The 14308-nt window shown below is 61.5% G+C and overlaps 1 protein-coding gene across 6 annotated transcripts in view; it reads right to left on the bottom strand.

The window, feature by feature from the left end:
- Ptprs (protein tyrosine phosphatase receptor type S) overlaps positions 1 to 14308 on the bottom strand; it is a 54110-nt gene that overhangs the window by 14436 nt on the left and 25366 nt on the right. For 2 of the 6 annotated variants that reach the window (XM_071603654.1, XM_071603656.1), the window contains exons 8-14: positions 11994 to 12575; positions 11088 to 11221; positions 10464 to 10608; positions 3798 to 3856; positions 3551 to 3665; positions 2339 to 2532; positions 234 to 351 (exon numbers count right to left, since the gene is read on the bottom strand). In XM_071603654.1, coding sequence (XP_071459755.1) covers positions 234 to 351; positions 2339 to 2532; positions 3551 to 3665; positions 3798 to 3856; positions 10464 to 10608; positions 11088 to 11221; positions 11994 to 12575 — 1347 coding nt within the window. Of the gene's footprint in view, positions 1 to 233; positions 352 to 2338; positions 2533 to 3550; positions 3857 to 10463; positions 10609 to 11087; positions 11222 to 11993; positions 12576 to 14308 lie in introns of all 6 variants that reach the window. The other 4 variants (XM_071603648.1, XM_027952581.2, XM_071603658.1 and 1 more) reach the window with 2 other exon arrangements.

The raw sequence follows: 14308 nt of genomic DNA, 5'->3' as shown, positions 1-14308 counted from the left end.
GTGGCCTTTTTCCTGACTCAGCTCAGTACTGGACAAGAGCCAACCCTGGGCTGACGGGAGGGCCCTAGAGGCGGCAGGGAGCCGGGCGAGGCCTCCAGGCGGGAGGGGCCGGGCACCCCACAGGGTGTGGGGCGAGAGAGGGGCTGAGGGGCCGGCGGGGTGTGGGGCAGCGGGACCCCCGGGCACTGCAGGAAAGGCCGCCCTGCCCGGGTCCTGGCCTGCGGGCTGCGCACCTGCTCCCTTGGTCACCACCACTTTGGGTTTGCTGCGAGCACCGTCGCCCTTCATGGTGTAGGCGGCTACCGTGATGGAGTAAGCGGTCTCAGGCTGCAGGTCTGTGATGACCATTTCCTGTGGGCAGGGCAGGGGTCAGGGACACACCCGCTGGGGAGAGCCTGCCCACACCTTCCCGCAACAAGTCAAGCCGAGGAGGCAGCACGCGGGCCACAGCAGAGACGTGCACACAAGCCATGCAGGGACCTGTTCACGGCCTGTCCCCCTCAAGGCACATGCGGCCTGCAGCACCCACTTGCCTGTGCACTGGTGCCGGCCACCCTTGCCCCAGCCTGTCCTCCCCGCAGCAGCCAGAGGGCGCCTGTGAGCCCAAGTCAGGCCCCTCCTCTGCCCACAGCTCTCCATGGCTCCCTCCAGGGGGTCAAAGCCCAAGCCCTGCCTGCCGCCCACGGGCCCTGCACAACCCGCCCTGTCCTCTCCCTGACTCCTGCCTCCTCCCTCCCAGCCACAGGTCCTCACTGTGCCCCCAGCTCACCAGGCGGGGTCCTGCCCCAGGGCCTTTGCATGTGCTATTCTATGCCTCTGCACCCTGAGTCTGTCTGCCCCACAGAGCTGGTGGTTTTCAGGAACTCTGTCACCAGTCTGAAATGGCTCTCAGGGCCAGAGACCGCAAGGGAGCTCACCCCTCCCCTTCTCATCTGCCATGCCCCGCCCCAGGGTCCCCTGTCTGTGTGGGAGCAGACTGAGACCATGGGCTGCTGTGCGGCCCTGGGGAGTGTGACGTGGGCACAGCGGCAGCATCTGCACCTTGGCCATGGGCACTGATGCCCGGCACACTGCCCAGAGTGCCAACGTCATGTCCCCGTCCCCACTGCAGCTGTGACCGACATGCATCTGGGTCTTGCGGATTCGCACCCAGCTCCCCGACTGGACTGCGGCCCCTGGGGAGGGCGGGCCTGGCCCCCGCACGCTGCAGGTGCAGCTGGTGCTCAGGAGGCTGCCGTCCATCTGAGGAGCCCTCACCCCCTGGGTCCCCCACCTGCCACATGCACACACACAAGCACGGCCGGGCACACCTGGGAGCCACGGGCACCCAGGTCAGGAGCAAGGGCAGAGGGTCTCCTGCCCCGAGCCCCACTGTCCTTTCCAGGGGCCTGGTGGGAGGGGCTGAGCAGGGGCCCAGCTGGGACTCCCCTAGACTCAGGAGGGGGGTGAGACAGGCTGTGGGGTGTCTGGGGTCAGTGCCAATTTAACGTTAGACAGAGGAGCCAGATACGGTGGTGCACACCTGTCATCAATCCCAGCGGCTCAGGAGGCTGAGGCAGGAGGATCGAAAGTTCAAAGCCAGCCTCAGCAACTTAGTGAGGCCCTAAGCAACTCAACGAGACCCTGTCTCTAAATAAAAAATAAAAAGGGCTGGGATGTGGCTCAGTGGTTAAGTGTCCCTGGGTTCAACCCCCAGCACCAAAAAATTAAAAAAAAAAAACAAAAACAAAATCAAGAACCCAGAGTTTTGGGGCTCTTGGAAGAGCCACCGTTTGGGCAGAAAGACAGCCCAGAGAGGGGCAGTGACTTGCCCCAAGCCACACAGTGATCCTGCTCTGCTTTCCGAGCCTCCCAAGGAAGTGCTGGCGGGCACAGTGGCTCTGCAGGCTGTCCCCCAGCACTGGCTCTTCTCCCGGCGGTGGGCCACATTAAAGGACAGCTTGGCCCCAGGGAAATTCCCAGGCCAAGGGCTGAGCTGGGCCCTGAGTCAGGCTGGTGCAGACCCCAGAGGACGGAGCCCGTGGTGTGGGGACACCAGGAGCGGGAGCCCCAGGTGAGTGTGCTGTGACCACTGTTCCTGTGGCTGCCGCCTGCCCGGGCGCTGGAGCACACGGGGTCAGAGCTGGGCATCCGCCAGGCGCATAAGCCCAGGAGGCAACGGGCGGGGGAGGAGACCCTCGGGGCCCTGCGCGCAGGCGGCAGCGGCTACTCACGTATTCCGCGGTGTCGTCCGTCTCCCACTGAGCGGGAGGGCGGCAGGGGAGAGAGCAGGGAGGTGAGCGAGGCCAGAGGCAGAGAAGCAGAGGACAGTGCCCCCCCCAGCCCCGGCCCCGCCCACCTGGGCATCGGCCAGCATGACGTCTTTGATGCGCGGTGGCCCGCGGGCCTCGGCGCCCTCCATGCGCACGTAGTGGACCTGGTAGCCGCGGATCTGGCCATGCTGCCGGCCGGGCGCGGGCGAGCGCCACAGCACGCGGATGGCCGTGGCGTTGAGCGCCTCCGCCTCCACCTTCCGCGGCGGCGCGCTGGGCACTGGCGGGCGGGAGGGGAGGGGAGGGGCGAGCGGGGCCGTTACCGGGGGCCGGCCCTGCCCCGGGCGGCGACACTGCCCGATGCCAGGATGCTGAGGGTCACCAGGCGCTGAGCGCTCGCCACTGGCCAGGAGGGCAAGGCCCCCTACAGCCCTCCCACGCCCTGAGGGGCCCTGATGGCCCGCCCCATTCACAGATGGCCACCCAAGGCCCCTAGGGCTAACTCTCCAGTGGGGACACTGGACCCTAAGGGCTTTCCTCCGGCTGGAGGGGGCTCCCTGTCAGGGCTTCCATCCCTGCTGGACGGGGACTCATTCTCTCCACAGACGGGACAGAGGCTGGGAGAGCTGACTGTGACCAGCAACGGTCATTGCCAGGGCTTGACCTGGGCGGTCCAGCTGTACACTCCTGAACACTCCAGCAGGTAGCCGGTCCACTTGGCACTGGGGATCATTTCGGTGTCCAGCACCTCAGAGCCTCACCCACCCGCTGGCCTCCTTTCGGCCTGTGAGCTGAGCCTCATGGTCTCTGTACCAGGCCATCGCCTGACTTTGCTTCTTAGAACCTCCCAGCCTGTCACTGGCCACCGTGGACTTTACACCACAGAAATGGGCCACGGCTACAGCTCAGCGTCCAGCCAGGCTCCCGGCACCCCGGGCGCTGCGTCCTAGGCAGCCGACTCCCAGGGAGCAGCGAGCCGGGCTGATGCCAAGGTCTAGGGCTCGGGCTCCGGAGGCAACCGATTTGCTGGGGGCTCTGCGCAGACCATGGGCCTTCTCTCACTGAGCGCCCGTGTCCACCACTCCCACTGTCGGCCCAGGGGGAGGGGCTGCCAGCTGGGCCAGGGGCCAGCACCCCTCAATAAGGCCGCCCAGGCCTGGGGCCCCCAAATCCACGCTCGGGGAGCCGGCTGCTTCGCGGCTCCCACCTTCTGACCACCAGCCCAGCTTTCTGAGATGGCGGCTCCAAGGCAGGGTGGGCTGGGCCTGGGGGGTCGGTCCGGGCCGGCCGGTGCTTACCGTCCTCGTCGGTGCGGATGACCACGGGCGAGCTCTCGGGCCCTGGTCCCACCTCTGTGTGAGCGACAGTTGTGATACGGTACTCGGTCCACTTCTCCAACGCCTCCAGCAGGATCTGGGTGGTGGTCGGGGGGATGCCGTTCACCTCCTTGGGTTCCGGGTCCTCCGAGCCCAGCGGTCGGTAGCGGACGCTGTAGCCCACCAGGGCCCCGTTGTGTGTGTCCGGCGGCGGCGGGCGCCAACTTACCAGAATGGCCGTGGAGCGCATGCTGGTGCACTTAACGTCTTGAGGGGGGGCTGACGGTTCTATTGGGGGAGAGCGTGGGGGGGGGTGGGATGGGCGGGGAGGGGCGGGGAAACAAAAGATGGGAAGAGAAAATAAAAAAGAAGATGATAACAACAAAACAGAACCAAACAGAAGTCGAACCCAGAAGAAGAGGGTGTCAACCAAGGGTGAGATGGGCGGGTGGACGGGCGGCGGGAGGGCGGGGGGCTGGCCAAGAACACTGCGCTCACGCTCGGGGCTGGGCCTGCCTGGCGCACAGTAGGTCTCAGCACAGGCAGCGGAGGTACCCATGCACCGTGACAAGGGGACAGCCGGTAGGAGCCCCGTCCAAGGGCACCTACCCACAAGCTCCAGGCACTGGTCAGGGCTTCAGAAAGCAGGAGAAACGGCTGTTTGACTTCCTCCTGCAGCCATGGGGACAGGCCAGCCCTGCGCCCCTGACCACGCCCACGTCCTCTGCTACCATTCAATGATGAGATACCGTCTTGGTAACTGTCGAGTCTGCCCTTGACCTTGTGCTCCTGCCTCAGCCTTCAGAGTCACTGGGATGACCAATGCGTGTCCACATCTGGCTAAAAACATCTATATATGGAACACCTACTATGTGCAGGGCACCAAGCCAGGGGAATCACAATAAGGCCCCATCTACTGGCACCTACTATATGCTGGGCACCAAGCCAGGGGAATCTCAATCAGGACCCATCTACGGGGTGCCTACTATGTGCCAGGCACCTACTGTGTGCCAGAAACCAAGCCAGGGGACTCTCAATAAGGCCCCATTTACTGGGTGCCTACTATGTGCTGGGCACCAAGCCAGGGGAATTGCAAGAAGGCCCCATCTACCGGGTGCCTACTATGTGCCAGGCACCTACTGTGTGCCAGAAACCAAGCCAGGGGACTCTCAATAAGGCCCCATTTACTGGGTGCCTACTATGTGCTGGGCACCAAGCCAGGGGAATTGCAAGAAGGCCCCATCTACCGGGTGCCTACTATGTGCCAGGCACCTACTGGGTTCCAGAAACCAAGCCAGGGGACTCTCAATAAGGCCCCATCTACTGGACGCCTACTATGTGCTGGGCACCAAGCCAGGGGAATTGCAAGAAGGCCCCATCTACCGGGTGCCTACTATTTGCCAGGCACCTACTGGGTGCCAGACACCAAGCCAGGGGACTCCCAATAAGGACCCATCTACTGAGCACCTAGTATGTGCTGGGCACCAAGCCAGGGGAATCGCAATAAGGCCCCATCTACTGGCACTTACTATTTGCTGTGTACCTACTGTGAGCCAGACACCAAGCCAGGGGACTCTCAATAAGGACCTATCTACTGGGCATCTACTATGGGCTAGGGCACCAAGCCAGGGGAATTACAATAAGGCCCATCTACTGGGCACCTACTATGTGCCAGGCACTAAGTTAGGAGGATCTCAATAGGGCTCCATCTATTGGGTGTCTACTATGTGCCAGACCCCCAGCCAGGGGACTCTCAATAAGGATCCAACTACCGAGCACCTACTATGTGCCAGGCACCAAGCAGGGGGAACTGCAATAAGGCCCTATCTACTGGGCACCACTATGTGCCAGGCACCAAGCCAGGGGAATCACAATAAGGCCCATCTATTGGACACCTACTATGTGCCAGACACTAAGGGGAATCTCAATAAAGCTCCATCTACTGGGTGCCTACTATGTGCCAGCCACCTACTGTGTGCCAGACACCAAGTCAGAGGACTCTCAATAAGGATCCATCTACTGAGCACCTACTATGTGCCAGGAACCAAGCAGGGGGAATTGCAATAAGGCCCCATCTACTGGGCACCTACTATGTGCCAGGCACCAAGCCAGGGGAATCACAATAAGGCCCATCTATTGGACACCTACTATGTGCCAGACACTAAGGGGAATCTCAATAAGGCTCCATCTACTGGGTGCCTACTATGTGCCAGCCACCTACTGTGTGCCAGACACCAAGTCAGAGGACTCTCAATAAGGATCCATCTACTAAGCACCTACTATGTGCCAGGAACCAAGCAGGGGGAATTGCAATAAGGCCCCATCTACTGGGCACCTACTATGTGCCAGGCACCAAGCCAGGGGACTCTCAATAAGGCCCCATTTACTGGGCACCTACTGTGTGCCAGGCACCAAGCCAGGGAAACTCAATAAGGCCCCATCTACTGGGTGCCTACTATGTGCCGGGCACTAAGTTAGGAGAATCTCAATAAGGCTCCATCTACTGGGTGCCTACTATGTGCCATCCACCTACTGTGTGCCAGACACCAAGTCAGAGGACTCTCAATAAGGATCCATCTATTGAGCACCTACTATGTGCAGGGCACAAAGCCAGGGGAATTGCAATAAGATCCATTTCCTGGGCACCTACTATGTGCCAGGCACTAAGCTAGGGGAATCTCAATAAGGCCCCATCTACTGGGTGCCTACTATGTGCCAGCCACCTACTGTGTGTCAGACACCAAGCCAGGGGAATTGTAATAAGGCCCCATCTACTGGGCACCTACTATGTGCTGGGCACCAAGCCAGGGGAATCTCAATAAGGCCCCATTTACTGGGCACCTACTATGCACCAGACACCAAGCCAGGGGAATCTCAATCAGGACCCATCTACTGAGTACCTACTATGTGCCAGGAACCTACTGAGTGCCAGACAACAAGCCAGGGGACTCTCAATAAGGACCCATCTACTGGGTACCTACTATGTGCCAGGCCCCTGACAAGGGCTTCACAGATAGTATCTACTATTATTTACTGAACCTACTGTGTGCAAGGCATGGTGCCAAGGGCTTCACATATTTTATGGTAAAAATACGGTGGAGGGGTTTCTTATGGCCAAGCAAGTGCTCATTGAACACGTGGCCACACGGGACCGAGCGCTCACTCCTCTCAGGGCCCCCCTTGGCCTTATGCGGAGAAAAATCAATGCCCATGTCTTGAGCACCTACTGTGTGCCAGTTAGCATGCTGAGCACTTTGGAGAGTGATGTTGAAAGTGCCACTTCACTGGACACTGACTGTCAGGGAGCGGAGCTGGCTCCACGGGCCAGGTCCACATCACACTGTCCTGTTCTGAGGCCCTGCTGTGCGCCAGCCCTGGGCAGAGCCACTGCGGACCAACAGCAGCTCTCGCTTACTGAGCACCTGCCATGGACTGGGTGTGGCCACGGTCCTCTGAAGACCACGATAGCAGTTAACATTTGTGCAGCACCCACTGGGCCAGGCACGGTGCTGAGGACTTTATCACCAACAGCAATAGTCCCAACACATTAAGCACCTACTGTGTGCCAGGTGCCATGCTAGGAGAGTGAGTGGAAAACAAGCAGCTCCCACACACTAAAGCACCTGCTGTGCGCTAGGCACTAAGAAGAGCACCGCTGGTCAACACCAACAGCTCATACCTGTTAAGCACCTACTGTGTGCCAGGTTTTGTGCTAAGGACCTTACATAAAATCACTAATAGTTGTAACTTATCAAGCCCCTGCTATCAGGGGAATTGCAATAAGGCCCCATCTACTGGGCACCTACTTTGGGCTGGGCACCTACTGTGTGCCAGACACCAAGCCAGGGGACTCTCAATAAGGCCCCATTTACTGGGTGCCTACTATGTGCCAAGGACTTGGCAGATAATAACTGCAGGTTTTGAGCACTCACCATGTCAGTGTTTCAGACTGACACAAGTACTAATTTGAGGGGTGGGGAGGTGGCTCAGCGGTACCGCGCTCGACTGGCATACGTGGGGCGCTGGGTTCGATCCTCAGCACCACATAAAATAAAGATGTGTGTTCACTGAAAACTGAGATAATTATTAAAAAATTCTCTCTCTCTCCTCTCTCTCTCTCTCTCAAAAAAAAGTACTAATTTGAGCACCTACTGTGTACCTCACCAGGCTAACTTATTTACAGCAAGTGCCACATATTAAGCACTCACTGTATACCAAGCATACTACAAGAAATTTGAACAGCAATAGCCGCAGCCCATGATTTGGGTGCCTGGCACCAGGTTTAGCTTGTCACACACCACTGACAGCATCCGCTGATGAGTGCCAACTATCTGTCCCACCCCATGCTGTTCCATATTTACATTCCAAACAGCATTTATGGAGCACCTACTGTGTGCCAGGCAATGTTAAGGGTTTTGCTGAACAACAGTGATTGTTCCCATGACCTAAGCACCTACTGTGTGTACGGAGCGTAATATCTCCATACACCAAGTCGCTGTGGGGGTGACGGGCACCACCTCCCACGCTCTCACCTCCACAGACTCCACAGGCCCTGTGGCTGACCCTGCCAGGTGCTGTCCCTGGCCTGCCCTGCTCAGCTCTCAAAGACATGCAGAAGTCACAGCTGTCCCTGCACCCACCCCACACTCCAGGGGGCAGAAGCCGGTTTCGGAGCCCACGAGGGGCTCACCACCATCATTGGTTGCGCACCTACTGGCTGCAGGCTGCGCGCTTCCCCTCGCCTCGCCGAGCCTTCTGCCCAGGTGAGGGAGCGGCAGAGCAGGACCAAGGCCAGGCTTCACGGTCCCCAGTGGCCACCCGGGCTTACGGTGGAGGAGGCCCAGGGAGGCCACTGTCCTGCCAGCCTTCACGCCCACCTCGTCTGTGCTGGGATCTCATACGTATTATCTGCCACGTGAACATCCTTGTGCTGCGCCGACCCAGAGAGGAGCAGAGCTCCCATCTGCAAAGGCCTCGCAGACCCCTGAGCCACCACGGCTCAACTAGAGTGACCTGCCTCCCAGTGAGACACTGGAACCCTCCTCTGAAACTAGACCTGAGGGGCCTCTCCCCACTTCTTGACCAGCCACCCCAACCCAAAGTGCCCAGGGAAGGCAGGCAGGAGCAGAAAACCAACTGGGGAATGTGCCAGAAGGAATGGATTTGCTGAGAAAGGGGGAGGAAAATAAAACCAAAACCATAATAAAATAAGAAACAACAGTGATGGTGGTGATGATGAGAAAAACCATAATAAAAGAAAGAAAGACGCCTTCCAGAAAACTCCCAGTCTGGTTACCTACCTTCCACTCTTCACCTGCTAACTTATAGGACTTTCTTACGAGGGAGGGACGCGGAGTGCTGAGCTACAAGGCCAGACCCGGCTCGCGGTGGGTCTCCGGACGCAGTGGGCCCCCGGACGCAGTGGGCCCGACGCCGACGAGGCGGGAAGGTAGGACAGTGTCTTGGGAGACCCACGGCCGAGTGGTCTGGCCTCCACCTACCCTTGTGTTCAGACTAAGGAGCCCGCAGCCCTGGGGATACGCCTGGCCCTGAGTCTCTGCTGCTGCTCCTCTCGGGCCCCACCCGTCTTGGGGCAAGAAGTGGGGAGTCCCTTCCCCCCACTCCCTGTCCTGGGCCGCCCCGGAGCTTCGCGTGCCTGGGCCGAAGCCGCTTCCTAGGCGACCTTGGGGTCGCGTCCATCACAATCCAGCCCAACCTGCGTGATGTCTTGGAAAGGGCCGGGCAGGCGTGTGCAGAAGCCAGACACGCTGCGGGCGGCGCGGGCACGGGCGTCAGGAGTGGGTCCTGGGGGACACCGGGCTCTGGGCCATCTGTGCAGCCCAGACCTGCTGGGCGCGTGGGGGCACGCAGGGTGGGCTGTATTTGTGAACTTGCTCGAGACCAGCTGGTACTCACCTTACGACACTCTGCCGGCCTCTCAGGTGGCCACCCAAGCCACAGGCCACCCTCACTGACCTCCAGCTGCCAGATGCGCCCTGGTGGCTGGGCACTGCTCAGTGGGCAGCAGGAAGGAGGGAAGGGGCCTGGGTGGCAGGCTGTGTCCACGGCCCCTGATCTCTCGCACCCAGCCCGAGCTGATGGCACCCTCGACTGACCCAAGATGCCCCCCCGAGAGCACGCAGCAGGGGGTTTGCAGGTCTGAAGGCCGCAGCTGCTTCCAGAACAAAGGCAGGATGGCTACACGTGACCAAGGGGCTGCAGGTGGGCCACGGGGGGACAGGCTGACACGAGGGCCCAGCACAGGGCAGGCAGGGAGGGCCACGGTGAAGGTGGTGGCAGGGGCCACAGGGTGGCCCACACCCAGCTGCTGGGTGGAGGGGACTTGTGACAGGAGGCCAGGCGGACAAGCACAGAACTGCAGAGGTTCAAGAGCCGGGTAGCGGCCGCATGCTCCCTAGAGCCTGGTCAGATCTGAGGGCACCGACCCTCGGGGGGAGCACGTCTGGGGCCTGAGAGCCACTGCTCCCTGCCAGAAGGAAGGCCATCAGGGAGGGTTCAGCTGTGTCCTCTGCTCTGGCAACCACAGGTGCCAGCTGTGCAGAGGCCAGGAAGTGGCCCCAAGGATAGGACAGGAAGGAGGGAGGTGCGCCTGGTGACCTCTCTCAGCAGGGCAAAGCCTGCGGCTCTCCTGGTCCCTATTCTCCAAGTAGGTCAAGAGGCGGAGGGCACGAGGACCCCGTGGCAAGACCCTCACTGCACTGGTGGGAAACCGGGGCCCGGCTCGGGCAGATGTGTCCGAGGTCCAGGGGCGAAAGGAATCCGGCGAGGTGCCCCCCCACCCCCTGCGGCGGGCTCTGCCCCTCAGGCCCCGCGAGGCCGGCTGCGCCAGGCCGCGGTCCCCCCCGCAGAGAAGGGCGGTGGCCGAGACACGTACTGGACTGCAGCGTGCGCTGCCGCACCACCGAGGTGAAGGCGCCCAGGCCCTGCGGCGAGCGGGCCGCCAGGCGGAAGGCGTACTCGGTGTTGGGCTTGAGGTCATCCACCACGAAGGCCGTCGTGGGGTCGAAGGTCCTCCCCACCTGGGGTCCGGGAGAGACAGGGGAGAGACAGAGACGGGGAGATGGACACAGAGAACCAGAGACAGATTTAGAAAGAGAGAGAGAGAGACGGGGCCAGAGAGAGATGGAGACACAGGAGAGAGGAAAGAGAAAGCGGTGAGAGAGAGACAGAGGCGCACAGAGACAGACATGCAGGAAAAGAGAGGGGATGGGAGGGGACAGCGAGAGAGGGACAGAGACACAGAGGGATGAGAAACAGCAGAGCCAGAAAGCGAAAAACCAGCAATAAAGGGGCGGAACAGGTGACACGGAGGCGGAGCAGGGGCAGGGAGTCCGGTGAGCCCCGCCCTCCCCGCCCTGGCCCCTCCCACGCTCCCCGCCCTGGCCCCTCCCACGCTCCCCGCCCTGGCCCCTCCCACCCTCCCTTCCCAGTCCCGCCCCCCCACCCTGCCGGCCCCGCCCCTTCCCTGAGAGCCCGGCTCCCCCAGCCCAAAGGGTACCTCGCGGCCACGGTCGCCCTCCCGGAAGAGCAGCTCATACTTGATGATGCTCTCCTGCCGCGGGGGGCTCCAGGAGAGCCCGATGCTGGTCTCTGACTTGGCCTCGGCCCGCAAGTTCATGGGCTGGCCAGGGACTGGGGGAAAAGGAGCAATGAACAGAAATGGGCGCGGCAACGTGGGGGCGCTGCACGCCGGCTTCCCCGCTGCGCAGCGGATGCTCCTTCTCCCAGGTCGCCCTGGAGGAAGCGCTGAGCTCGGCGCCCCGCGGTTCTCTCAGAAACCCCACAGCCCCCTCGGCTGCCCACTTCCACCCGGTCCCTCTCTTGGCCTCTTCCTGACCCCTGCAAATTAAGTGAGAGAAGTTGGAAGGCGGCAAGTGTACACCGGAGACCTGCGTTCCCACCATTCCGCTGGTGCCCGAGTCTTCCTGGATTCTTGGTTTCAAAAGCCTGAACCCCAAGAAAAGGGTCAGTGTCCCACGAGAGCTGGGCCCACGACTAAGCAGCCCCGAGTCCTCCCACTGGAGCGGGGAGGGAGGCCCATCTGCAGCCTGGGGTCGAGGCCATTTTCATTTATTAATTGGAAACAAACAGCATCAGTCCCTACAATGATAGCGGCAGAGGGGGTCCCCAAACTCAGCCGCTGACACGTCCCCCGGGAGTTAATGACAGCAGAAGGCATCACCGCCTGGATCGCGGCCCCTGGGAGCCGCCTGGGAGACCAGCTGGAGCCCTGTGGGCTGACCGGTCGGAGTTTCCAAGGAAAGCCAGAATTTTTTGATTTTCTGGGTGTCCCCAAATATCTCAAAGCACCGTGCAGGACCCACAGGCCGGCTGTGGCAATCAGCCATGGGGCCGCCGCGCCTGGCCCCCCTCCAGGCCCCAGCCGGGACGCCCTGCGGCTCACCTCCCTGCTGCGTCTTGACCTGGATGGGGTCCGAGAGGGGCCCATCCCCCACGGAGGTGAAGGCCAGCACGCGCACGGTGTAGGTCTCGTCCTCCAGCAGGCTGCCCACGGTGGTCAGCAGGCTGTCGTCCACGTTATGCTTCTGCCAGTTGCCCACCGGGTGCTCGGGCTCCATGGTGTAGTAGACGCGGTAGCCGCGGATCAGCCCGTTGGGCTCCACCGGCTCCTCCCACTGCACGATCATCGTGGTGGCGCTCAGCATGCGGGCCTGCACGTTGCGCGGCGCGCTGGCCGGGGCCTGCTCGCCCGTGCGGGTGACCACAGACTCGCTGGGTGGGCCCTGGCCAATGGAATTGACGGCAGACACCCAGATCTCATACTCCGAGTTCGGGCTCAGGCCGCCGATGCTGTAGCGCGTGGTGGTGATGTCCTCCTTGATCTGATATGGCCCGTCCTGGCTCTTGGACTTGTACTCGATGACATAATAGGACACAGGGTCTGGGTTGCCCGAGTCCCAGGTGATGGTGATGCTGGTGGCCGTGTTCTCCGTCACCACTGGAGTCCCAGGGGCTTTGGGGAGAGCTGTGAGAGGGAGGCAGGTGACAGATTGGGCACACTGTTGAAGGGCCCCAGAGCTGTGTAGCCTCTGACCACACAACTGCCTTCCTCCCATTTTGGTTTCCTGGGAAGAAACCTCTGTCTCATCCCCTCTACAGCAAGAGCCAGCCAGCGTGGCCATGGGTGGCACCAGGCTTCTAAATAAAGTCCTATCGGGACACAGTCCTGCTGACATTGCTCTACGATGGCCCCGCTGAGGGGTGCAGCACTGTCCAGCCACCCAGAGCTGAGACTCTCCTTTCTTAACAGTTGCAGCTGGCCCAGGGGCACACACTCAGGAGGCCGAGGCAAGAGGAGGGCGAGTTCAAGGCCAGCCTGGGCAACCTAGCAAGGCCCTGTCTCAAAATAGAGGGCCGGGGTGCGGCTCAGGGGTGGAGGCCTGCCCACCCTGGGGCCCTGGGCTCCATCCCAGCTCTGCCAAGGAACAGAACTGGACCGGCTGGGTAGGACACATGTCCACCCTGCCTGCGGCGCCTGTGGCCGCTGCTCACTTCAGCCGGGTCACTCGGCTTTGCCCCACGGGGCTTGTCTGCTCCCGCCTCACCCCTCCTGTGCCTGGCCACTTTCTTGAATGCCCATCCCGCGCCCCTCCTCCGCCTGGCAGGAGGCACGGTGCCCGCTTCACATCGCAGTTCTCCCACTTTTCACCTCTGTCCCAGTAGCAGGGCCTGGGTGTCCCCCGCAGCTGACTCTCTCCCACTTGTCCCTAGACATCAGCCCACAGGCCCAGCGGCAGCCGACCCTGAGGTGACACCAAAGCCTTCCTGCAGCCTGGGTCAGGGCCTGGGGCCTTCCCAACTCTGCTCTGCAGCTGTCACCCAAAGGCTGCCAGTCCCCAGGCTGCAGCCGGCTGGTCCCTGACGGACAGGTTGAACACTCCATAACCTACAACCCGTTTCCTCTCCAGACCTCCTGTGTCTGCACGGGCTGCACCACCGTCCCCAAACCCTGTCCCTTGTCCTGCCTGGCTCACGCCTCCTCAGTTTTCAGTCTTTCCACTGAGACATGCTCTTCCCTCACGTTCCGGGAGATGAGTCCATCACGAGGAGGTCTGAAGGGCACTGTGGACCCTGTGACCGTCCTAATGACCCTAGGTCACTGCTGCCTGGCTCTGTGGGCTCGGGATGAGCCACAGTCATGGACACGAGTGGAGACCCCGTAGCCACGGCCACCTGTCCCCCGCCTGCCTCTGCTTCTACAAGCAAACCCCTGCTCCGCGCCTGAGCGTGTGGCAGGGTGCGGTGGCAGCCTGCGGCACCAGAGCTGTGGATGAGCAGCCGCCGTGGCTCCCTGCCTGCCACGTGGCACTTCCTGCCCCCGCAGCACCTCGCAGGAGGACCTGTGCAGTCTCCCGCCTCCAGAGGCAGCCTCTAGCGTCACATGTCTACGGTGGCCGTTTTTTCCTTTTGTGGCACTTGGGATGGGACCCAGGGCCCATGCACGTCTGGTGAGCGCTCTGCCCTTGAGCCATGCCCGGCCCTGTCCATCTCACCTGGAGACAGTGTGGCCAAGTGGCCCGAGCTGGCCTGGAACCTGCCATCCTCCCACCTCAGCCTCCTCGTGGCCAGGACGACGCAGCACTGGGTCTACCAGGCCTCCTGTTGGCCTTGGAGGCCGTGTCCAGTGATGAGTGTACGCTGTCTATGTCAGTCCCCACATGAAGGACAGTGGCCAACGCTGCATGGTCCCCGTCATTA

The sequence above is a fragment of the Marmota flaviventris genome, chromosome 1, assembly GCF_047511675.1.
Source record: "Marmota flaviventris isolate mMarFla1 chromosome 1, mMarFla1.hap1, whole genome shotgun sequence".
In the NCBI taxonomy this organism is placed as follows: Eukaryota; Metazoa; Chordata; class Mammalia; order Rodentia; family Sciuridae; genus Marmota; species Marmota flaviventris.
The sequence above is the reverse complement of the archived record's forward strand: the minus strand, read 5'-3'. Positions and strand labels throughout refer to the sequence as shown.